The sequence below is a fragment of the Phoxinus phoxinus genome, assembly GCF_949152265.1.
Source record: "Phoxinus phoxinus genome assembly, chromosome: 7".
In the NCBI taxonomy this organism is placed as follows: domain Eukaryota; kingdom Metazoa; phylum Chordata; class Actinopteri; order Cypriniformes; family Leuciscidae; genus Phoxinus; species Phoxinus phoxinus.
This window is the reverse complement of record NC_136882.1, coordinates 16,989,134-17,014,142: the sequence shown is the minus strand read 5'-3', so window position 1 is coordinate 17,014,142 and position 25,009 is coordinate 16,989,134. Positions and strand designations below refer to the sequence as shown.

At 38.3% G+C, this 25,009-nt stretch overlaps 1 protein-coding gene across 1 annotated transcript in view; it reads right to left on the bottom strand.

Annotated features, from left to right (window-relative positions):
* myo10l3 (myosin X, like 3) overlaps positions 1-22,278 on the bottom strand; it is a 72,890-nt gene extending 50,612 nt beyond the window's left edge. The window contains exons 1-2 of the mRNA XM_079619544.1: positions 21,968-22,278; positions 3,893-3,991 (exon numbers count right to left, since the gene is read on the bottom strand). Coding sequence (XP_079475670.1) covers positions 3,893-3,991; positions 21,968-21,988 — 120 coding nt within the window. The 5' untranslated portion in view covers positions 21,989-22,278. The remainder of the gene's footprint in view (positions 1-3,892; positions 3,992-21,967) is intronic.
* Positions 22,279-25,009: the final 2,731 nt, after the last annotated feature.

Below are 25,009 nucleotides of genomic sequence, written 5' to 3'. Positions count from 1 at the left end.
AAATGCAGCCTTGTAAACATGAGATTACTTTCAAAAATATATATATAAAAAAAACTTACCAAACCCAAACTTTTGAACTAATATTTATAACTTGAGCTGGTTTCATAAAATGAGACAATTTTCGTCTGATAATCTGACTTTCAAAGCAACATTTCATGTGCCTCATCTGATTGTCCTCTGCCGTTGGCTGTGAACTCACTTATGTCAGACAATATGTAATACAATTAGAGGGATATGACAACTGACTGAGCAGCATGATGGCTACAAAGTAAATACTCAACAGGGGTTTTCTACAGCAACATTTAAAATCAGATGCAATCTATCATAACTGCTGTCATTTTGTACTCAGTTCATGCTGACTGCAAACAAATTGTCATAATTTTTGTGAAAATAAGAGAGTATTTAACATCTATGATCATCTATGCGCCCCAGGTTATAGTGTCCTGCTGTGCTCAGCAAATTGACACATGGCAGGGAGTCAGCTTGTCATAGCGCCATTAGCACATTACAGGCATTCAGACACGACAATGGGTGTCAGTGTTGACAGTGTGCCAGAAAACGGGAACATCACCTCTGGTTGCTAAGCAATGGACCATCCCTGGGAGAACTGGGAATCCTGGTGATGAGATCATCAATAAAAAATGAGGAAAAAACAGCCAGTGCAGTCAGTTTGAAAAAATGATGCCCTAGTGTGGGATAAATAAACGGAATTTCCTGGAATTTAGTTATTATTTGTGTTCCAGTATGCTATCACTACAAGATACCAAATGTCCACTTGTTTAGCGGAACTGTCCATTGTCCATGTATGTTTATCTGTCTTCCTCAGCTGCAAGACTTCCTCATACACATCATGCACGAAATGATTAAGCATTAGGAATGATTAATCTTCATTAAAGTTTGCACGACTTGCATGATTAATGGCATATTCATTCCTGTAAGCATTGTACAACTCAAGTCTTAGCATTCAATAAATGCTTTCATGGTCTTCCAAACAGTAAGTACACACACAGCATCAAGGCACTTACATGAGAACCAACACACTCCCCTAAACGTGCGTGTGCATGTGAAACCATCAGCTAAATCCATTGATCCAGAGTTATAAAGTGCACAATCAATGTTTTCCTAATGTGGCGTTTTCACCGAGGGCAGGGCCGCTGACTGATGCACCAAAACAAGGTCCACCAAAAAAAAAAATCTGAAAGCATGTTTAAATATATAACTATGCAGTATCATTTTAGGACTGTATTTAAACAAAAGATTGTTTATTCAAGCAAAGATCATTTTATGCTATACACATATTAGCAAATATATTTTGTAATGACTACGAGACATCACATTAAGGCACTGTCTGCCATCTGTGTCATTAAAATATACTATCATTGCCTTGTATATGTCAAGCAATAAAATTCTAATTAATTTCATCAAGTTTTTTCTATTCTGAATAAGCTTATTAAAATTAAATAATCTAAATGATTAATTGTCTAGTGACTGAAGGTTTGTAAGTAAAGGAGTTACTGGCATCTTCTGTGCAAGTGCCCTGCATGAGGCTTTGTGTTTGAAAGACCACACCCTGCTGTATTTTTGAGCATAGGCTATATGAATATGCATGAGGTGGGTGGGGCCTGATCAATAGGGACGGCCCAGTAGTGAGCAGACACATGGAGGCCAGCTGAACTGGCTCTACTCTTCACAGGAAGCGTTCTTCTCTCAACCCATCCGCTGTACCAGCGCTGAGTCACACCCTTCTCAAAGCAATCCCAGAAAAAACACAGGGTTTGCTTTACAAAACACTGACTGTAGACTTAGTGAAAGCCAAGAGTCTATAAAATACTGCTGATAACGGTTTTAAAAGCATTTCAAGTCTAAAATGATTACTTTAAAAATGACTAATTACAAACCAGCTAATTTACCATATGAGATATAGAGCTAACGATATACAGAACGACTGATAGAACGAACGATACACAGAACGTCTGATAGATAGAGCGAACGATAGACAAACGAACAGATAGTGGACCGACAGACAGACAGATACATGCATAGATACATACATGCATGCATAATCAGACAGAGCTCTGGCAGGAGGAAGTCATCCTTCGCTCAAGCTTCACCTCAGACATGAAGTCAGTCTCTTCACACCTCACTGAACTCACACACCGCCTCCTGATCTCTGCTGACCCCTGCTTTGGCATGGATGCCACAGTAAGCATGTTAAATAAAACATGTGACGGGGTCCCATGCACTTACACTTTACTCTGCAGTTTTATGAGCCAGACACTGCATGCCGTAAGTCTAACTGTCGGTTTGGGGTGTTAAAGGATTAGTTCACTTTTAAAATGAAAATTCTGTCATCATATACTCACCCTTAAGTTGTTTCAAACCTGTATGAATTTCTTACCTCTGCTGAACACAAAGGAAGATATTTAGAAGAATGTCAGTAACCAAACAGTGTTTGGTTATAATTGACTACCATAGTATATTTTTTTCCTACTATGGTATTCAATGGGAACCAAAAACTGTTTGGTTACTGACATTCTTCTAAATATCTTCCTTTGTGTTCAACAGAGGTAAGAAATTCATACAGGTTTGAAACAACTTAAGGGTGAGTATATGATGACAGAATTTTCATTTTAAAAGTGAACTAATCCTTTAACAGTTTGAACACAAAATATCTTAATGCCTGTCGGGCTCGGGTCGGGTTTGGTTACTGCTCTGTCGGACGCGGGCCGGGCTCGGACAGAAACCCCCTGAGCTGAAATTCAGTTATGGTAATAATAACTGAAAATAACCAATCACAACAGACTGAGTCATCTGGCCAATCAGAGCAGTGTAGCCTCAAAGAAAGGAGGGATTTAGAGAGATTAAATAATCTGACGAGTCGTTTGAGAATTATTGAAAAATGTGCCGATGTGCAATGTATATTATGAGAAAATGTAATTAAATGACATTTTTTTTTACATTTGATGCTTGTAAACCTGTTATAGGAGACCTCCAAAACAAAATTAGGGAACTTTAAAAAAGCATAATAGGGGAACTTTAATGCATGTATGTATAAGAATTGCAGAGTCTGCATTAAATCTGGAATTGAAAAACTGCCGGTTTAAGCAATTACGGAAATACCCAAGTATTCATCTATGGAAATAGTAATCAGTCTGGAGTGATTTAAATGTGGAATAGTAAGAAAGAAATCAATTTGTGCTGTATGTTCAGAATGACACACACGCTTACTAAGATTACAGATTTGTATAGCAGCATTCATGTCGCAAGATAGTCCATACTGTATGCTCTGTTAATAATATAAAGAATCCAATTTTCTGGAGATTTCATGGTGATTCAAATTTGATCATACAAAGTCTGCAAGAGATATTTAAACATATGATCTGAACTGTACAGTATATCACATTCCTAAATTATGTAGGACCAGAACAAAGCACACAGGCTACATGTTGACTCCCATCTGGTAAATATATTCTGACCTGCATTCTTATTGTGCTTTGAGAACAGGATTTCCTCCAGACACAAAGCTTTAACAGAGAGGCCATACTGATTAAACGCAGTGGCTAAACTCGGCTTCCTTATGGACATTCCTGCTATTCATATCAAAAGGTCTAACTGTAGTAGTGAGAAACTGGAATTAATTCAATAATCCGTACTTTACCTGCAGGACCTCATACAATTGAAGACATTAACAGTGAAACGTTTATCTCTCCCAGACAGATGGCCCTCCGATTTATTAAGAATAAAAGGCCAAAAACAATGGCACAAATAAAGGTGAAAGCTCTTAAACATCATATTTTGTGTTCCACGGACGGAAGTCATACAGGATTGGAACTACACGAGGGACAGTAATTTTTTGTTAAAATAAAAGTTCACAGCAGGCGGTCTCTCTTACCTCTCCATAGTCTGTGGTGAGGATGAGAGTCCGGTCATCACAGCAGCTGACGATGGAGGGAAAGAGCTGTTCCTTATCCCGCACCCACACAAAAGCTCCCTAAAAGACAGACAGACAGACCATATGAGACATTAAATACAGCAAACCAATCAAGAAAGGCCCAAGAAAGGCAAGCTCATTAAAGATCTGAGCTAAGAAGACAAAGATTTCCTTCCTATTGTGGCTGGTACATACATTAAATATGCATGTGTATGGAGGAGACAAAATAATGTGCTTCTAAAAAGAGCTGAGAACAGAACAAGATGATACAAGGATATCAGTCAGAAATTTCAATTGATCTCAACCACAACCCAACCCTTAAACCCCATCATGGCCTTGCCATCATCATCATTAAAGCACCACAGCCATTCCGTCTTGCTACGTTTTCATTTTGTAGTCATACAGTGGTGCATTTGACTGGTAGAAAGATCCCTCCCAATGGGTTTAAACACACATTGTGGGCACACAGGCAGCACAGAACACTATTCATGCCAACAGCACATGCTGCAAACCAAAGTAAAGCCCTTTTGACAGCACCAAACCCTGTACTTTAAAAAGAGATGCTTGTTTCTCATGTCAGTTTTATGAAGGGGCCTTTGCTTGTGCACTCGCCTCCATGATAGGGGTTTTGATGGGATGCCAAAGCGTTGCTAAGTGGCTGCTATAGGGCATTCTGGGTGGTTGCTTACTGCCTCCAAATCAATAGAGTCAAGTCCCAAGATCAGTTTGAATTGTAAAAGCAAACCGTCACCTTCAAGTAATTTTAAACCTGTGTGACTTTCTTTCGTCTGTGGAACATAAAATAAGTTATTGTGAAGAATGGTTAACTGTTTGATCATAAAATTATAGTGAATGGGGTCCAAAACTACATTGTAAATGTTGAAAACAACAATGTATGGACAAAAAAAGACATTTTCAAATGATTTGCTTTTGTTTTCTGCTGAAGAAAGACAGTCATAGCTACAGGTTTGGAACGACATTAGCGTTTCCATTTTTGGGTAAACTATGCCTTTAAGTTTATGCGTTTGCTCAAATCTCTAATGATGAAAACAGCTGCGATGAAAGGGTGGTCTAGCAATGCTTTTGTCTAATTGTGTGGCATCCTTTAAACAAAGTCGCCAACTTCCATGTTTTCAATCGGAAGGCCAAGAATGCAGAAATGGAGATGCAAAAACAGGAAAACAAAAGTCTGGCTGCTAAGACCACTAGTCATTTCCTGCTGTTGTGAACCATAACACTGTATTAATGGCCGTTCACATCAAGGATGATAACTATAACCATAAAGTTTTAATAACTGTTGTATATTCTATGAGAAAAGGGAAGTCCACACCACAACTATAACAATAACCAAACAATATTGCTGGAATCACTTTGAGAAGGATTTTTTTCAGCTGATGAAGGAAAAAACAATGACAACCAATCAGAATCTATCCTGCTTTAAAGAGCTCTAGCTTTAAAGTGGCAGATGAAAAATTGCAGGGCTTGTTATAATAAACAGAACCTGCGTTATTGTGCATTAGTGTGGACCCTAATATGGTAAAAGTTATAGTTACGGTTATTGGTGTGAACGGGCCTTTAGTGTGTATGGTGTGCCAGGTTCTGATCTCTAACACTTACACACTGACAGCGCTAAATCTTCACAGCATGACCATTCAGACGGCCAATGGAGTGTTGAGAGAGTAGTTTGTCCAACAGCACATGAGAAGCACAGGATCAATGGGAGAGGCTTCCACCAGGAAACCCAAGCCCCAAGGTCAGAGCATGAGGATATCAATCCTCATTAACTTTTAATAATGACCTGACATGTGCAACAGCATTGGGTCCCGTGGGCAACATGTGCAGGCATTCAAACTAAAATATACATCCACTCTTTCCAAAACACGCTGTATGAAGATGATCATAGACACATGATATACTGCAATGGAGATGTGGATTATAATGAGGCCAGACACAAGGTTTCAAGTGGAGGTAATCGTTAAAGGGATAGTTCACCTATAAATTAAAATTCTGACATCATTTACTCACATTCATGATGTTTCAAGACTTCTGGGTAGCACATTATTTTAGTCAAGTCACCTTTATATATATAGCGCTTTATACACTACAGATTGTTGCAAAGCAGCTTTACAGTGATAACAGGAAAATGTTCAGCTGTTGTTCAGCTGAAGTCAGTTCAGTGTTGATTCAGTTCCATTGTAAAGATAATCAATTATTCAGTAGTTCATTAGATCTATAAAGCAGTTCTGCAAAAAAGGACGTCATCGTCCAGCTTAGTTCAGTTCTCATACAACAGCGTCAGATCAATAATATTGTTAAATATATAGTGTCCCCAACTAAGCAAGTCAGAGGCGACAGCGGCAAGGAACTCAAACTCCATCGTGGACAGAATGGAGAAAAAAAACTTGGGAGAAACCAGGCTCAGTCAGGGGGCCAGTTCTCTTCTGGCCAATGAACGAACACGGTGTCATCACAAATCATAATTCATATCGGGATCATTAGCATTAAAATATGCATCCAGTTCCTTTTGCTGGAATATCGATTCATCACGCCGGTATGGATCCGAAGCTGGTCATAGGGTCTATCCGGAGGACCTGTCTAGTTCTTGTAGTCTCTGCTGAAGATCTGTGCCAATGGCTGTCATGTCGACGAGGCCTTCAAAGGGGATTGTCTAGAAGACTCGTTCTCTGCTAAGATTCAGGGCTGCTTTTGGTCGCGTCTAGGTGCAGGTCCACCATCTGATCTGATCACACTGCTATAATGAAAGTGGATTGTCACCAAAGGCTGTCAAGCGCCAAAATCATAAATGTGGTCAAATGATTTAAGTTTGTTCATCACAAAGCGATCTTAAGACTTCATATGACTTGGAATACAGTGTACAAGTTGTGTATGGACCACTTTTATGAGACTTTTATGTGTCATTTTTGGAGCTTGACAGCACATGATCACTATTCACTTCATGGACGCTTTTCACAGGCTGCGATGATGCAATTCCACAGTTATAAACATTGTAAGTCTGGCAACATGATTTATTTTCACTTGTACATTTATAGCACAATACTGTCTTTGTGCTATTTTACCTTGGTATTAAAATACAGAAAATTAATACTGCTGCTGAAGGTGTTTCAAATACAGTGGAAAGAGTGAATGAGTGACAGAAACGTTTACATCTTTCTTTCTTCTGACCATCATAATCTTACATTTCTTTTCCTCTTTTGGAAACTCATAGAAATACTATCGGATTTGTTTTATTTTGCTATTGGAGCTAGTGGAAGGTCAAAAATGATATGTGTTGTAGTCTCCTGTCTTTTAATAACTTATGATGACTTCTGCTTCTGAGAACCATGGAAATGTGAAAAGGGTCACATTTTTTGATGAACTCATTAAAACTTAAAAATAGCCACATGTTTGAATCCCAGATAGATCTTATAAGATAGATAGATAGAATAAGATCTTTAGCAAATATTATTCAATCCTTTATTTAAACTTGGAATATGCCATCTTTGAGAAGACCATTGCATTATGTCTTTTTCAGTATGTTCCACACCGCGTAATGTCCTGTATCATCAACAGGATCTTTTTCAGGTTTCTTTAAAAAGCCTTGCTAAATGTAGCTCAGGGCTTATGGGACAGAGTTAAAAGAGCTTGAAGAAAATAAGGGATGGGGAAGCTAAACTGCATGCAATTGTGTTTCCTATTGTTTGACAAGCAGAGGAAAAAAGCTAACGTTCAACTTATCTTAAATGTTCAATCATCGCATATGCACATCAGACTAAATATGACTACCTCCATCAGTTAAAGCATGCCTTAGGCGGTCATTCCCTAAACACAATCAGCTCCAAACGCAATGCCTGTATTTACAGAAATACGATTAAAGCATCATTTTTTTGAGCTGAAATCGTGGATGAGATGAGAGAGATCAGCCAGGTCTGTAACTGGCACGGGGGGGAAATTACTCAAGCACAGGGCTCAGAAAAGCTGTTTCACGTGACCTGACTGAACTGAATTACATCTGAACCAGGGTCTATGGATTTAAGAAGATCAGATGCCATTGTTACATAATTCTCATTTACAGCATATGCGCTTTATGGCACACGATGTCATTGAATTACTTGCGTTTAATCTCATAGATTAAAGGAAGTAAACATAAGAGCCTTTGCAACAGTTGATCAGCTACATTAAAGAGGTGGGTTTATTTAATCTTTTTTGTGTTTAATTGATAAACAATAAAAGATAATGAAAGAAATAAGACTATTAGTGCATGCAACCAAATGAAAACAACCTAACAAAACTATGACAGTTGCAAATAGGTAAATCATAAAATTCTCCATATGATGGATCATAATTCAGCATTATACAGGGCAGTTGAATGCTTCAATCTGATTGGTTGATGAACGTTCTAAGGTGTGCAATAATTTTCAGGGAAATGCACAGCTAAAGTAGTTAAATGTCTTGACTGCATTACAAGACTACAACAATAAAAGAACCAAAACACACATTGACACTGACCAAGCAAATAAATATAGTAAACAAAACGACAAATTATTTCCATGTTTTTTGCCACAAAATTATGTTTTATTATGTACGAAAAGCACATACTCTCTTTCTCTCACTCTCTCCTTCTCAATAACAGCGCTGTTTTTGAAACAGATAAACATACAGTTTCGGTATTAGACGAGACTCTGCTGCAGAACACTGTTGAGAGACACACAGACTCAGTTACTGTAATTCACACACGCTTGATAACACACACACACTCTCTCTCTCTCTCTCTCTCTCTCTCTCTCTCTCTCTCTCTCTCTCATAACTGCATTAGTCTGCTATCAATGGCTCAAGTCTCCGTTAGCTCTACCAAATGACGTTTTGGAATGGAGAACGGAGGCATAGGATTAGATGCGTGAGAAATCAGTTCTATACACAAGAGCGTTTTAAGGACAAAAACCTGACAAATGCCTTGAAATACATCATCTGAACAATGTTTGCTTCGCATCGTGGTGTGCATTATTTTCTAATAATTCAACGGCCTGTCGCCAATTATTTCTTACTGAATGAATGGGTATTGTTGCTGGGCACTTTAATGATTAATACATAGAAATGATAAAATGCTGGCATGGGCAGAACCAATGTATTAACTTATTCATGATGCAGATAACTGTGGTTCAGTTTGCTGAAATCTATCATTATGGTGTAAGAATGAGGGTAAGCTTTCCAGGAATATTCAAGGATAATCTTAATGTTTCCCCAAGGGATGCTAAAATAATTAGCATTTTGGGGAAAAAAACCTACAAAATATTAAACGTCAGCATGCAAGTTGTGCTGCATGGTCAAAAATAATACCTCAAATCACGTGGCTTGTTGAGGGGTATGCAATTACTTTTCAAAGCAATCAGACTGGTGATTTTGCCTAGTGGAATGATAAACATTGTAGAATATATTCCATATCCCAAGCCGTATCGAGAGAGCAGATTATCACAGAGAATATTTTGACTTGGGCCAGTAAACATCCACCAAACAACCACCCTATCAATTGATCTTTCAAGTCAACAGAGAAATGCAGCCATATAACAGATGTTCTGCACTCAAGGACACTCAATGTCAAGTAGAACCACATAAAAACATGTGACTTTTCCCCTATGACCCCATATAAATCCAGAATGGACAGAAATAAATTACAGTTATAGCAATTGGGCAAGTAAAGCTATTGTGCTCAGCTTCTCATATTTTTCCCAAAAAGTCTTTCAAAACATCTGCATTACCATGTAATCTTTTTTTTTTTAAATCATGCTGAAACAGCAACGATGGGTTCCTCCCTGAGATCCTATATTTCATATTTATTTTCAGAGAACTCAAAGAAGAGAAGAACTCTGAAAGTCTTATAATATCCCCACTATAATGACAACGTTTGAGACCAGACATGTTTCCACTGGCACTGCTGGAAACCGCCGTATGATGTCATCAATTATGTGGTGAGGTTAACAGATTTTCCAGAAGCAAGCTCCATGATGCGTGCCTCTGAAAGACAGCAGAGTAAACCTGCTTTGTGCACGGGCTGAATTGTATAGGCAACAGATGGCTACAAAACACAAACCTCCTCCTCCTCCTTCCATTCTCTCCTCCACTTACATCATTTCATCCTCTCCTTCCCCCACCTTTCCATCACCTCGGCAGTCTCAAAGCAGAATGGTCATGCTCGGGTCCCAGAGGGCAACCGGGCGGAAATCCCTCAACAAAGGCCAGCTGGGCAACTCTGAGGCAGGGTTTTGTCTGTCAAACTGCAGCACACGTGCAAACAAAATAACTCCTTCGTATTACGTCGTATTATACTCTGAGACATGAATCAGCTCCTTTTAGCCGGAACACTAGTGAATCGATAGTAGAAATTTAAATTTGTGGACAAAAAAAGGTAGATTGTGGGTTGTCAATAGTGTAGAGATGTAAAGTATGAAGAATAGCGCAGAAGTGACTTTCACAACAAGCATCTTTCTGTTGGTCACAGCCGCAAATTCGCATAACCAACTTGAACGTGTGAAATCTGCAATCGGACTCCTATGACTGTATTTTGCCCATTAAATTCATGAAACGGTAAATGTGTCTGCACCTTTACTCAAATTTCAGTTAGGAAAAGTGGACAACATGGAACCAAGAAGCTCATATGGGAAATGTCGCGTCATTTGTCACTCCCCCTTCATCTTCCCAACACTTTCTCTTATTTCTACACTATTATTTTCAACAGAAGTGGCAAAAAGCCTAAAAACTGAATACAATTTCGGTAAATGTGTAAATAAAAAAAGACAGCATGAAATGTAAATTCACTCAATACAAATATCTCTTTACTAAAGGCATCTTAATGCTCTTATTGTGAACCATGTTTGTAAAACTTTTTAGACCTTGTAATTTTTAACTATAATGCCTCGATCTTCCAATGAAATGGCTTTTCTATGGTTGGTGACATGCTGGATTCCTCCGGCATCATTAAGTCTGCCTAAACCCTGTCCCTTTCTTATATCAACTCAATCGACTGCAAGCTAACATTCAGACCTGCCTCTATCCAATCAACAACCCCAATGAATATACCAAATGCCCGCCCAACATTTTCTTCTTTTGCAATAATCCGTTTCACTTAGAAGTATGTCACAATACGGAAGAAATTATCTGTTTCTACTGTACTTCCATTACATTGCAACTTCAATCTAGTTCTGGTTTTTAAAAAGCTTTTTGTTAAGTTTGATGAAGGATCTTAACACTAACTGTTAACCGGTAACACGGATGAGTGGGGAAAAAAAAGTTCTGTACCCTTTAAAACAGAAAGCAACTTAAAACGCTCCGTCACTCTGAACCCTCAAAAAGGGCTACTATTACCTCTGTGTGTTTAACGGTGCCAAATTTGGAGGAGATTTGCTAATTAATGAGACTAAAACATTAATGAGACTACACAGCGCAAGGTGGCGTGTCTCTTTCTCATTGTGGCAGGAAGCCCAAGACCAAGAGTATCGAGTGATCCAATCAACTCAACAAAAGAAAACTGATCAACTTCCACAAAATTAGATGTTATTTGGCAATTAGTCCGACGCTAATTTTCTTTTTCCGATCACACTACATTATTTGGCATGGGAAGACCGATTATGCATGAGATGTCAAAAAAAGAGGGACAGACATTTTGTTTGAAAAAAAAAAACTTGTTTAGAAGAACTCCTGTGGACTTTGCAAATATCATAAAGTCTTTTCCAAAGCAGCTGCTCACACTCTGTTTCAATGAGATTCCTGCACACTATTTAGATCTCAAACATTGACACGTATTCAGATTATCATAACAATACTGACACCTCCGCTGACCTCTGGCTCTCCTTCAGTGCAGCTGTGCAGATGTGAAAAGCTCTTCACATTACAGAGGGCCTCGGATATTGAAGAGCAAACTGACTGGGCAACTCAATACTGACTGACTTTAGACTGCAAAATGACACACACACACACACACACACACACACACACACACACACACACACACACACAGCTCATTGAGTCTTGGTTTAATCTGTGGATTGCATAACACTATGCTATATTTCTTTTAATTATCTTAAGAGAGAAATAGAGCAAAAAGCACAGGTTTTTTTATTTAACAGAAAGATCTCTTTGAACTCAATCCAGAAAATATCCTCCATCGTTGGGACTTCTACTGGTCCTACAGCTCATTTATTGTGCAATGGCAGATGATGGTTCAAAGCTAACAGAAAACTGTTGTTCTATGAAACCAGTCGATGCTTTGAATTGAGTTATTGCAATGTGACCAGGATCAGGGGTTTGAACTGCGTAATATTGAGTGACGGAAATGAGGAATTGGTCAAGAAATGAGGAATTGGTCAAGAAATTTGTGAGTTTACGGGTTGGTGTCTGATGAGATTGATTGAAATTACTGCTGAATTTACAGGCTCAAGTTTGAAGTCGTCCAGAGATCTACATATGTCCTTTGAACAGTGCTGACATAACCTGTAGGATGGGTCAGGACAGTCAACAACTGACTAGCCGCCGGTAACTGGGGTCATCTAGTGAGATTATATCAAGATTATTTAGCTTTTATATTCCATCGAAGTGCTTGAAATTGCGTGAATTTAGAGCTAAAACCAAAACTTTTTCTGTAACAAATTCACTCAGTCTTCAACAATACATTTCAAGACAATTTAGACTTCAAATCCTCTACTCTGAGCAATTTAAATGATGATACATAAGAAATACATAATTATGCATATATAAGCGTTCAAATGTTTTAGGATCAGTATGATTTTTTAAATGTTTTTTAAAGAAATATTATATGCTCACCAAGGCTGCATTTATTTGATAAAAAATATGATGGTGATTTAGAATTTAAAATAAATGTTTTATATTATAATATATTTTAAAATGTAATTTATTCCTGTGGTCTTCATTGCCACATGATCCTTCAGAAATCATTCTAATATGCGGATTTGCTGCTCAACAAACATTTATTATTATTATCAAATTTGAAAACAGTTGTGCTGCTTAATATCTTTGTAGAAACCATGATACATTTTTCAGGATTCCAAAATAATAAGAAATGTAAGTAAAAATCTTTTGTAACATTATAAATGTATTTTACTTTTGGATAATTTAATGTGTCCTTGCTGAATAAAAGTAGGCTACTACATTTCAAAAAAGAAAGAAAAAAATATTTTCAAAAAATTACTAACCCCTAATTCACAATCAAACAAAGACCTGAACATATCTTAAAAAAAAGGCTTTTTGACAACTCTGTGTTTCATTAAAATACATGACACGAGCAACTGAACCACACAAAAGACCAATCTAGGGTGAGAGGGGAAACTGTACCTTAGGATGCCTACTGTATGTCACAAGCTACCGCCAAGTGAAACCAAGACAGCTCTCTCCCACCCTATGTCCTCAACCTACCCAGACCTGCATGACATCAGCCAAGCCAATGAGAGGTTTGCCTCACCTCAAATCAGGGTCAAGACCGAAATGAATGTTTAGCATCTTGTAGAATAAAATTCCTGAAGATGAGCTCAAACATTCTTTAACTCTAGGACATATTTCAGGAATTATTTGCAAAAAGCGCCCTTTTGTACGGTCCAAGCGATACATTTACAACATTAACAATTCAGAACATGTAAATTCACAGTTGAATTGACAATAGAGAGCGAGGCAGAGAAGGACCAGTGTTTTGTACAGGATCAGATAAACAAGCCTTGGCGCTCCGTCCCGAGGCTGACAGCAGTATGAATAAATGATGGAAGGTGCAGCTGATCAGAAATTAGCTAATGGAGAGATTGTGGCCCCAGGGGAAGGACACTTCCCAGACTTCCCCCATATCAGACAATAGAGAGAGAGAGTGCTAATAGCATTGGAGATTGTGACACTTAATGGTATTAACCTTACAACTGAGATGTTCGACTGATTAGCATAAAGCATAGCCTGGAGACGGTGATTCACGATCATGGCAGGTTGTAATGTACTCTAAATGAATGAAACTTGTGGATGGATACTCATACTAGCTATATGGTTTTGTTTACACAGTTTTGTGTCCAGATTTGATTTTTGTGTCTCTTCAGACAGCAAAGAAAAGGAAAGGAAATTTATAATGGGAATGTGACATCCAACTTTTCTTTGAAAAACTTTTCCCCCATCAAATTCCAAAATAATTATTTTCCAGGTTTTGGCCAACAAAAATCCATCATCCTTGCAAAACCATACAGCACAAATACAGACAAGGAGGTCTGCAAAACTTGCAGGTGTGCATGTGTCAAACACCAATGTTTACACACACACTACAAATGGAGTAAACTTTGAAAGGCTACGTGTTGGGCTGTACGCATATGCTAAGCGTTCGCATCAAAACTGTAGAGCAAAGTGGTGGTGAAGAATGGAAGCTGTAAGTCGGACAAATCACTTACACAAACAACCTTTCCCACTGCTGTAAACCTTTAGCCAAGCCAAATACTGAAGTGAAGTGATGTGTATTCAAATAGGCTAAACAACAATCAAAAATGAATCATAGTATTTAATATAAAGATATAGCCCTCAATAATAGAAAGATATCAACCAGGTGTTGGTATCTTTCTACTATTGAGGGCTATAGCTGCATATTGTACAATATATAATAATTTGAATATATACTGAAGGGCCGGGGTTATTACTGATGTGGCAGCTCTTCTCAGTTGTGTCATTTAACAAAGACACAACAGCCGTTCAGATAAAATTGGCCTTTTTATAAGAAATCAGCCCTCATCTGACAAAACACATAAGAAACGCTTCTCCAGCAAAACATCTCAATGAGGAAATAAAGGAGACATAGAGTTCTGTCCACAGTTATTGGCATCTCAGAAGCCTTTGAGCGGCCTGATGCCACTATACTGCATCTTCATCTAACAAACTGTACAACAGCTGTTGTTGAGGTTTCTTCTGAGTCAGATTACTGCCATCTTGCACTGATTCCTTCTAATGTGGAGAGCCAGCAAAACAAAAAATGTTGACTAAATGTGCAAAGGCTTTAGCTACCTCAGTCTCATAAAATATATGACAGTACAATTTAATTTTGCCACCTGGATCGCTTTGCTATGTCGTCCTATACTTAAACTTTTAAACTATTCCAACATCCCTAGTGCATCAGCAAATAGTGCCACACAGGTTGTGATCCCCACTGAGAACATAATGAGAAATGTATTTATCTGATGGAGTTGGTTGAGGCTCTGAAGCCTTAAGCTAAATCTAATGTGTAACACAATTTACAGACACAACTTACAGTTATTTCAACATAGTATGTTTCCCAACACTACATAAGGACTAAATTAGGTTAGTATTCAAAGGTTGCAGTTTAATGGGATGGCAGAATGCTTGAACTCATTTTTTTTAACCCATGACTGTATGCCACACCATGTCACAGATGTCCCTCCATGATGTCTTAATCACAGGGAAAACCTTGTACTAAAATAGGAAACATGCCATCTGGGCTGGCTAAACAATTACATGCTGCGTTTTTTACTCTAGAGCTCTTGGTTTCTAAGTAATTGAGGCTTATGGATATTACGTTCCTGGCTGCTACTTAAGGGATATTTCACCTGAAAACGAAAATTCATGTCGTTCCAAACCCATAAGACTTTGGTTCACCTATCAGAACAAAAATGAAGAGATTTCTGTCCCTTTACTTCAAAATGTTCATAAAAACATTGTAAAAGTAATTCACATGAATAGAGCAGGTTAACCGAGGTCATCTGAAGAGATACAATCGCTTTATATGATGACCAGATTTAATTTAGTCTATATAATTATCATCTATAAACACTGATCAATGCACACAACGTACAGTAAATGTAAGCACAAACATGCTTGTTTAATCCATGAAAATCAATGGGTTTTGTTCCTGCAAGTACAAATTGCATTCGCATTTATAAGTCCTATATATACCAACAACATTCATTTTTCAAAACTATCTTAAACATATCAGCCATGGAGCCATGGAGTCCAGGTCAAGTTGCACTGTGCTAGAATTAACATGCAGTATTATTCAAGATATCTATTATGAAACAAATCATTGTGAGGTCATAGCAGGTTTGACATTAAACAAGCTTAAATTGAAGGATGATATTGCATGTCAGCTGTGCAACAGCTTAATCTCCTTACAAGTAAACCCCTTAAAACTTTTATTTATTAAAACAAGGAGAGTAGAATATCCAAGCAAACACTGTAAAATATTCACACAAAAAAATCTAATGTAAATGAAATGTTCTGTTCAATTAACCACATTCCCAGAAGTTCCTCTGTTATTTGGTGTGTACCTGTGTGAAAATGTGAAAATGAGGCCTTCCACGGCCCCCTGTAAATCTTTCGGGGCTCTAGTCAGGGGTCCGTCTCTTGTGAACAGATTACAGCACAAGAACTGATTGTGTTAATCAGAGCCTTTAAAGCCTGTCTGCTACACCCGTCTGCTCTCAGTGCCCCGAGCTACAGCTGCTGACAGGGGCACATAAATAATGCTGCACCGTCACCAGAAGGACAGGAAGGATGGGATGGTACAGATATTATGAAAAGGTGGGTCCACCTGACTAATTTATTGGCCCCGAGAGGGTGATAGTTGTACAGATGCTCTATTATGCCATAACATTCATGAATCTTTTTCTCTGAAATAGTGTTTCTCAAGTCACTGGACTTGAAAAAATTATATGTTTTTTTTTTTCATGAACAATCACAGGTCTAAACAGCGAAAAGTGATCTCACATGCTCAATAAAGGTGGAGAAAATCTGTTAAATATAGTTTGCTATCAAAAGATCCTGTGAAAATTAAAGCATGACTACTTAGAGAACAAATGACAGTCTACAATCAGATGACCATAGTGAAGTTAAGCACCTATGATCACATTTTAGAATTAGCATAATGACTATTTTCATTTGAAGTTGAAGTAGAGAGTCGTCAAATCTGAATCTGAATACATTGTAACAACAACAACAACAACAAAAACAAAAAAAAGATTTAAAAAACAACATAAAAGTAAACTTACAATTCAACACAAAGACTATGCACCAAAAATTCTCTCAACCAGACAACATTCAGTCCAACATTCAGTCCTGCCAGTCCCGGCATATTGGCACAAACTGGTATCTCCTTCAACACAATTTGCCCCTTAGGCAAAACAAAAGCTTTTCAATAGCACCGTTTGGTGTTGGTGGCGAGGATCCATGGCCGCTGTATCTCAGCAGGGGGGCTGGAGCGGCGGCAGATGGAGACACAACTGAATGCAGAGGTACAGTATTAAGAAATGAAGGGGGAAGGGGTGCAGTGCACACACAGGCCTCCGAGGAGATGGTAGAGGAAGCGCTATTTACATGCACTGCGCCCTTTAAAAGACACTGTAAAGTGCAGCTGAAGAAAAAAAGAGACCCGTACACTGCCGTAGCTTAAATAGTATAGTTAAAATAGCAACATTTTGATCGTGAGAAAATCAATTTTCTTTTTACAAAACAGCTAATTACATTTCAAAATACATAGCGTCTAACATGAATGTATTACAGATCTTTCTAGTGCCTAATCACAACAAAAATAACAATATTGAATTCACTAGCTCAAAATGTCTGCCATGTTCCAAAGAAATAAACTCCATTTATAGCACACCAAAAGGGATGTGGTCTTCCTGAGTCATGCTCAAGACTTATAAGGTCATAGACATTGTGGTTTACTGTACAACCTGTCCAAAATCTGCTCCAAAACCGCCATCCTGTGATGAGAACACCAAGTTTCTAATTAAAAAAAAAGAAGGAATGGCATTAGGGTACTTAAACTCCATAACTAACAAGCCAATAAACAACAGATTGGCCACACAAGACTAATTAAACCCACAAAGTGAACAAAAGAGTAACTGAATTGGGGTGAATCCATCTGGGTTTGTGTCCAGATGCACACTCCAGCCCAATAATCATGTAAAAAAAAAAAAAACTATCACAGAGTAAATCCTGTCAACCCACATACAAAACCTGTATCAGAGAAGCTTTAATAAACGCATCAGTCCTGAGAAAAAGCGGCCATTGCTAACGTCCAGACTGCATTGAAAAGGATTAATATGACCTTATGAGATTGCCGCTGTACTCATGTAGCCCCACTCCTGCTCAACACTGGATCAGCTAGCAATCCGGTTTGAACTGAAATAACTCCCGCACGTGTGAGAAGACAATTCATAATTCCTCATACCAACCTGCAGCATGACGAACGCACTTACTGAGTACCTACAGTCAGTCTCATGACTGATTAGTCATAATAAGAGATTATGACGATGCAACTAGGCCCCTGGAACCTTAGAATAGCCCTATTATTGACAATAAACATGCAAATTCCCCCAAAAACTAGATTTTAACAAAGTTCTCAATATATGGATTCTTATTAAGAAGAGATGTACCCAAGGTCTGACAAACAAAATAGATGTGGCGGAGAACAGGAACACATATCTATTTCTAAATCTATTTATTGTTTTGTTCTTCCTGTCTAGTACACCCAACAGAGTAAGGAGGAAAAGCTATGATTTCAGTCGCCATCAACATGAGAGGTTGCCTAAGGAAGTCAAAGCCAGACAGAGAAAAATAGTGTGAAACCCAAACCAGAGGAACTTTAAATCCAAGAGCTATGGGGTGACCAAGAGGCATGGCTTGGAATCTCGGGTCAGGGTTACAGAGACTGAGATCCTCTGGACAGGAATGTATCTGGAACAGGAATCTGTTGCTGGATTCGAGACACTGTTTCGAGAGACACTTTAAAAGCAGGAATTCCATTTTTAAAGCAGATCAGCTGTTGTTCCAGGCGACATGATCACTTAATCGATCCTTTTTTTAGACTGCTCTTCTGAAGTGGACGTTGTGGGTATTTTTATCATAGCTGACGCTGGACTGAGCCGGAAATGTATTTGTGGTTCTGTGATTAATTAATGGACGCATGTGCTGCTAGAGGAATAAGCTGAATCCCTCTGGTCAGTATGCGAGCGAGAAACATAAACATTCCTTCATGCTAAGGATGGGCACGAGTGCACGGGTAAATTACTTTGAACAATAATAATCGGGTGACTCAACTTCAAAATAATGAGACGGGTCAAAATGGGGCCTCGTTTTTGCAATTTTGCGTTTAGTTACGGCTGTATCTTAGGGTCCAATTCGTGTCAACATTATCACAGAGATTTTCACTCCAGTGCATTAGGGTGTTTACACAAGTCACATTCCTCCATTTAAAAAAAAATGTGAGAGAATTAGTGAGGGTTTATGTTTTTATGGTGCGTTAAAAAATGGACATAGATACAATAAAGGCAGACAAGTGTGGTGTAAAAAATGGACATAGCAGAATGCGAACTTACACTATATAATACAATAATACAATACTGAAATAGTTTTCGACATCCGAAATGATTGACCAAAACAGTTAGCACTTCTCCGATAATGCGTTTTGACTGTGTTAGCATCTATTTTGTGCCAAGTCTGCACACTACATGGATAAGCTACATCAAAACATGTCAGCAGCATGGACGCAATTCACTGTCTACTAAAACAACTAAAAATGATGCTAGAATAGCAATACGTAAAATATGTTCAGCTAAAATATCAAGCGTCTTGTTAACGAAGAACCCATTTGTTGATCACCTGTGAACACGACACCCTGAACAGCAGAGTTTATACTTTTGCTTGTGATGTTTCTTTACAAATATGTTGATGCATCACTATTAACTTTTTTCATGGCTTTCAAAGGCTTTTAACACACTAAATATACAGTTTCTTGGGAAACTCAGGGCTAACTCTTACTTTAAAGCAGTGATGAGTCTATCACAGGTGGGAATGTTGAGCGGAACGGGAATCCCATGCTTCATAAATCTCTCCATGGGAGGATGAATCCACTAGTTTGTCTGGGAACAACCACACTTAGTCATTAGGATCAATAGGCATGGACAGGTAAGCTCCAGCAGAATGATCTAAATGACACACTCTGAGTATTCAGTAGTTTAGTGACTCAGGGAGGATGAGGGCTTGTCTGAGGGAGAACACAGCCTGGAGGGGAAGCTAGGGATTTGGCAATATTATTACGCCTTGTCCTAAGTGTGGATTCAGATCGGAAGGGAGGCAATGCTTTGACATATCAGTGAAGCATAACAGTGGTAATGTTAGTTTAACCCTGAATTACAAATCATACAAGCAAAGTGAAGAATCTTTAAGTCAAAGAAAGTTAACAACAATCCATCCTGACTATCAGACATATTGTTTTAATAATTCAGAACCATACTTTTGATTTGTGCTTCAATAATTTCATTAGTCTCAGCTTTATATCTGTATTCAAATGCTTTTAATGCTCCAGATTAATTAAAGCCACACTGACCGCTGTGTGGGCCAATGAACGGGAACTTCCTCCTGACAGTGGCCCATGTCTATAAATAATCTTGGAATGTTTGCGTTGTTACTTCTAAGCCTCATCATTCAGGCTCTTAATCTTAGATGTGTCTCAGACCCGTTCTGTCCTCCATCCACCCCAAACAGATGTTTAATTACTCTTCCCATTTAGACCTTATGTGGTCCTCCAAATGAAAGCCTGACTTTATATGCGATTCATATCTCACAATACAAAGTATGTGACTCTCTGTATATAGTGTTTTTTGGGAAAGCCTGTTTAATGGGGTACAAATAAGTATTCTTTAGTTTAAAAGATTCGTTCACTCCAGAATTAAAGTTTCCTGATAATTTACTCACCCCCGTGTCATCCGACCCAGTGTTTAAAAGTGTGGAGAAGGAGGTTTTTCCAACTTCAAAAGCATCCGACATCGTTGTTTTACCTATTTTTGCGAAGGTCGGTACTTCCGCCTACATCACGCATGACCTTTCCAACGTCCGTAACGCAAGAAGTCGTGGACATGCATCACAGAGCTAGTGCAAGGCGAGCATTGTTTTTTTTAGAAAATGACCAATCGTTTCGCAGGATAAGACCCTTATTCCTCGTCTGGGATCGTGTAGAGCCCTTTGAAGCTGCGTTGAAACTGCAATTTGGACCTTTAACTCGTTGGTCCCCGTTGAAGTCATGAAAGAAAGACATGAACATCTTAGATGACATGGAGGTGAGTAAATTATCAGGAAATTTTAATTCTGGAGTGAACTAATCCTTTATTTAGACTCTTCAAAACCTTTAGACCACCAAAGTTAGGAAAGAACAACAATTGCAGCGCAGAAAAAAACAACTATAACATAGGCTTTTCTAACTAACTCTAACAAAAAAAACAACAACACTGTCTACTACAGCACTGAACCCTACATACTGTTTGGTGGTCTGAAACATTGGAAGTGGGGAGGGGGTTTACAAGGCCACCTGAATGCTATACATTAGTATCTAGTTAATACTGCTGCATTAGGTCAGTGCGTTGTGTGTGAGGTCTGAGCTTTCATTGCCAGCAGGTTTGTTCTCATGCTGACACAGAGACTGAACAGTAAAGCCGACAGAGGGAGGCATGACACGCATCCTGGGGGTCTCCACAGAGGCATTTATGATCATTTTACTCCGGATCAAGATGGTTTTTGTTCACTGCTGTTCTGCAAGCACTAGTGATCTTCAAAGACAGTGAAGTGGTGTTAAATAACCTTTGAACTTGTAATGAATGTGAGAGAGACTCCCCAGTTTTCCTCACCTGGAGGGACAGAGGGTCTTAGCAGAATTAACACCTAATAATGAACCATGACAAGTGCCTTTAGACTTTATAGACCATGTTTTTATAATTAAATAGACCTGATTTAGCAAAAAAGAAAGAAAAATTGACAAAATTAATCATGAATATAGTCTGTCTAGACAGAGAGACAGAAAAACAGACATACATAGCCTATAGGCTATTATTCTGGTTTAAATGTTTTAAAGATTAAAATATGACGCCGTTAGTTACTGTAAAACGAAAACATGTCAATTGTGATCAAAACTTGGAACAAGCTCAGCAACATCCTTTTAAATGCAGCACCATCACAAAGGAAACAGGGAGAGACTGTTCCGGTGAAGTGTTCAAGTTTTCCACCTACCTCAACAAAGAAGGTATCCATCTGTATTATGGTCCTGTCCGGTGTTTGGTGATCAGGGTACCACTGACTCCGTGCACTGTATAGATGCTCTGCATTCACGCGCTTAACATAGCTGAAGTTCCCATCGTACAGTCCAGACAGTAATTCCTCTGATTAAGCCTAAAGTTTTCTTTAAAAGCTCTTGGCAAACTCATTCAAAAACCGCTTTGACGGGCATGTGTCTGTTGTGTGTATTAGAAGAAGCTCGTGTTTGTCCCAGCGGCAGTCCTGCTCGTCTCGCGCGGCGTGCGCTTGTGTATCTTTGTGTGGAGAAAACACTGAGGAGGACACCGGCTCATTTGCGTATGACTGCCGGGGGCGGGGCTTAGGAATAAGACTCCGCCCACTAGACACACCCGTGTGAGAGCACTAGGGCTGAACATAATGGCACAGCACTCCATATGAGGAAATTCCTTATAATGAAATGAAATGGTCTGGCCCCAAGCTATTATTTTTAATCTCATAAATAACTGCAAAAGCAAAATATTATATTGTGGTTATCTAATTATGCTGTTCAGAGTTTTTGTTATTGTAAGTGTTTGTTGTTTTTATATTAATATAAATGTGATGATAGAACAAAGGAAATTATTAATTTGTGTTTTACCTTTTTTAATGGCAGAACATAAGTTTTGTAAATGTCCTCAGAAATAGTTCAGACTTATTCTACTCATTTCATGGAGAAAAAAATAAATAAATAAAAACTGTTTAAGGAGCCCATTACTCATTACATGATTTTTGGCATTCCATGAGAAAGAGAGAGAGCGAAATATCCAGGGAATTCTGGAATGGCTTTGACCCACTTAGTGTCTGGATTGTCCTCGTAGGAAAGTCACCCAAATTCAGAATAAGTCCCATATCGGTCATCACTTAAAAAAAAAAAAAAAGAAATAAAGATGTATTGTTATGTTAATTAACACATAATATCAAGTCAATATTTGAGAATGCTTGTGAATGAAATGTTATAGCTAACACAATCAGGGTGAGTCCACTCCCTCAAATTCTGGCAGTATCATTGACAAGAGCCACTATCTCAGCATGTTTGACCCTTACAATGGGGTTAATTATATTCAAGTGAGCTCCTATGAACCTCTGTTCGGAGCTCCTCTAAAGTCAAAGACTGAGGGAGGTCTGTCTGTATGGGTGTGCTACAGCTGCTCTTGCTGTAGGCACAGTGTTGTGACCTCTCTCTTTTAGGTCAGCTTTCTATCAGTCTGAGTTGCAAGGACAGAGAAAGGCCTGGTAAACTAGTTTTAAACCACTCATGGTACACATGGTATTCAGCAAAATTGTTGATTTGGCTGTACTGACGTTGTTGGTTGAGAACTGAACTGGATGATGGCATCGCTGTTTTCTACAGAACTGCTTTATAGCTTAATTGAACTCATTTCATATTGATGATCTTTCGGTTATTAAACAGAACTGAACTGACACTTTTTTCTTTTTAGAGCTGCTTTACAGCAGAATTGAACTTTGTTTGCATGGTTGAATCATTATTTTCTGTGTATGCCTTTAAAGCTGCTTTGAAACAATCTGTATTGTATAAAGCACAATATAAATAAAGGTGACTCAAATCTGAACATATGGTGTATGCCAAAAAAAAAAAAAAAGTGCAAGTAAAGTTTCTCGTCAGAGTTTTGCTCTGGCACTATAAGGACATGCAGGCATAAATGTTTTAAAATGACTTGGATCCCCAAACTACAAGTCTCTTAGTTCAAAAGTTGTAAAATGTAAAAGTGCATCATGTCTCCTTGGGGGGGAAAAACAATGTCCTATAAACTTTTTAAGATTTAATATTAGATTTGCTTAGATAAGAATCAATAGTGGAGTCAAGTTCTTTGGGGAATAAAATAATGTCCTCACAGAATCTCCATTCTCTGTTCCATAGCTTTATATTCAAAGCACTCTGTCATAAAAGAGATCCGCATTACTGGGGAGGACATTCATATTTAGTTAAGTGGCCTGTGAAAGATGTAGAAGCCTAAAAGATGCCGTTTTAGTGGCATTGCTCAGATTCAATTGTGCGTTTTAAGAGCAAAGTGAATACAATTTATATAGCAAGCCTAAAAACAATTATTGTAAACAAGTGTGACAACCGTGCACATCTTTATAGTTATGTACTTATAAATTTAAAGAATAAATTCTAAGGCTTTTAACAAATGTGTCTTGTTCCAAAGATTGCCAGAGAGGAAGTAGTCCCTGCTTCTGATCAAAGCCGATATAGAATATTTAGCTTTGTCTATGATGACAGATCTGCCCGCATAAGCAGTTACAGAGATGCTTTACGATCATAAGAGCTGCATACCAGAGTTAACTCTCAAAATGATCAGCTATATAGTAAATTGTATTTTTCAGAACAGATCACCCATGTTCATGTAAACTAAAGAGAAAATTATCTGTTCCCTGTAGTCCGGAGCTGTTTTTGAATATTCTCTTGTATTTCTGAACCTAACTGGTTCTTATGCTTTAATCCGATAGTAGCCGACCCATGTCATATTGAGTAACTGTATGTAATGAAGCTCATTACCAAGCCTCCTGCCTAGCCCTATCCAGACAATCAGACTTTATTCTGTGCAGATTTCAAATCACTCTAGCATCAATCCAAAACAGTGCTATAAACAGCCTTCGACTTTGTGTTTGCTTAAGGCTGAGGCATGTGGCTGGTATGAGAAGGGCATCAGGTGCCGATGACAGATCCCAGCAGAAGGAGATCTGTTAAAAGACAATTTTGTGCTATGTTGCTGATCAGATCAGTGCGATTCTGTTACTGAACAATATTGTTTTATGCTATAATTTACCCCTGGAAATAGTTTATAATGACTGCTCTTTCTAGTTCAGATGACAAATTATTCTTCAAGAAAATGTGAATGATCAGTACTGAAGTGGGTTATTATACACAGTCAAGGACCCTGTACATTGTCTACTTGGATGGGTGAGTGTTGTGTTAAAGTGGTGCACCAACCCCCACTCATTTAAGCAAACACAAAAGTAATTGTATTTGTAATT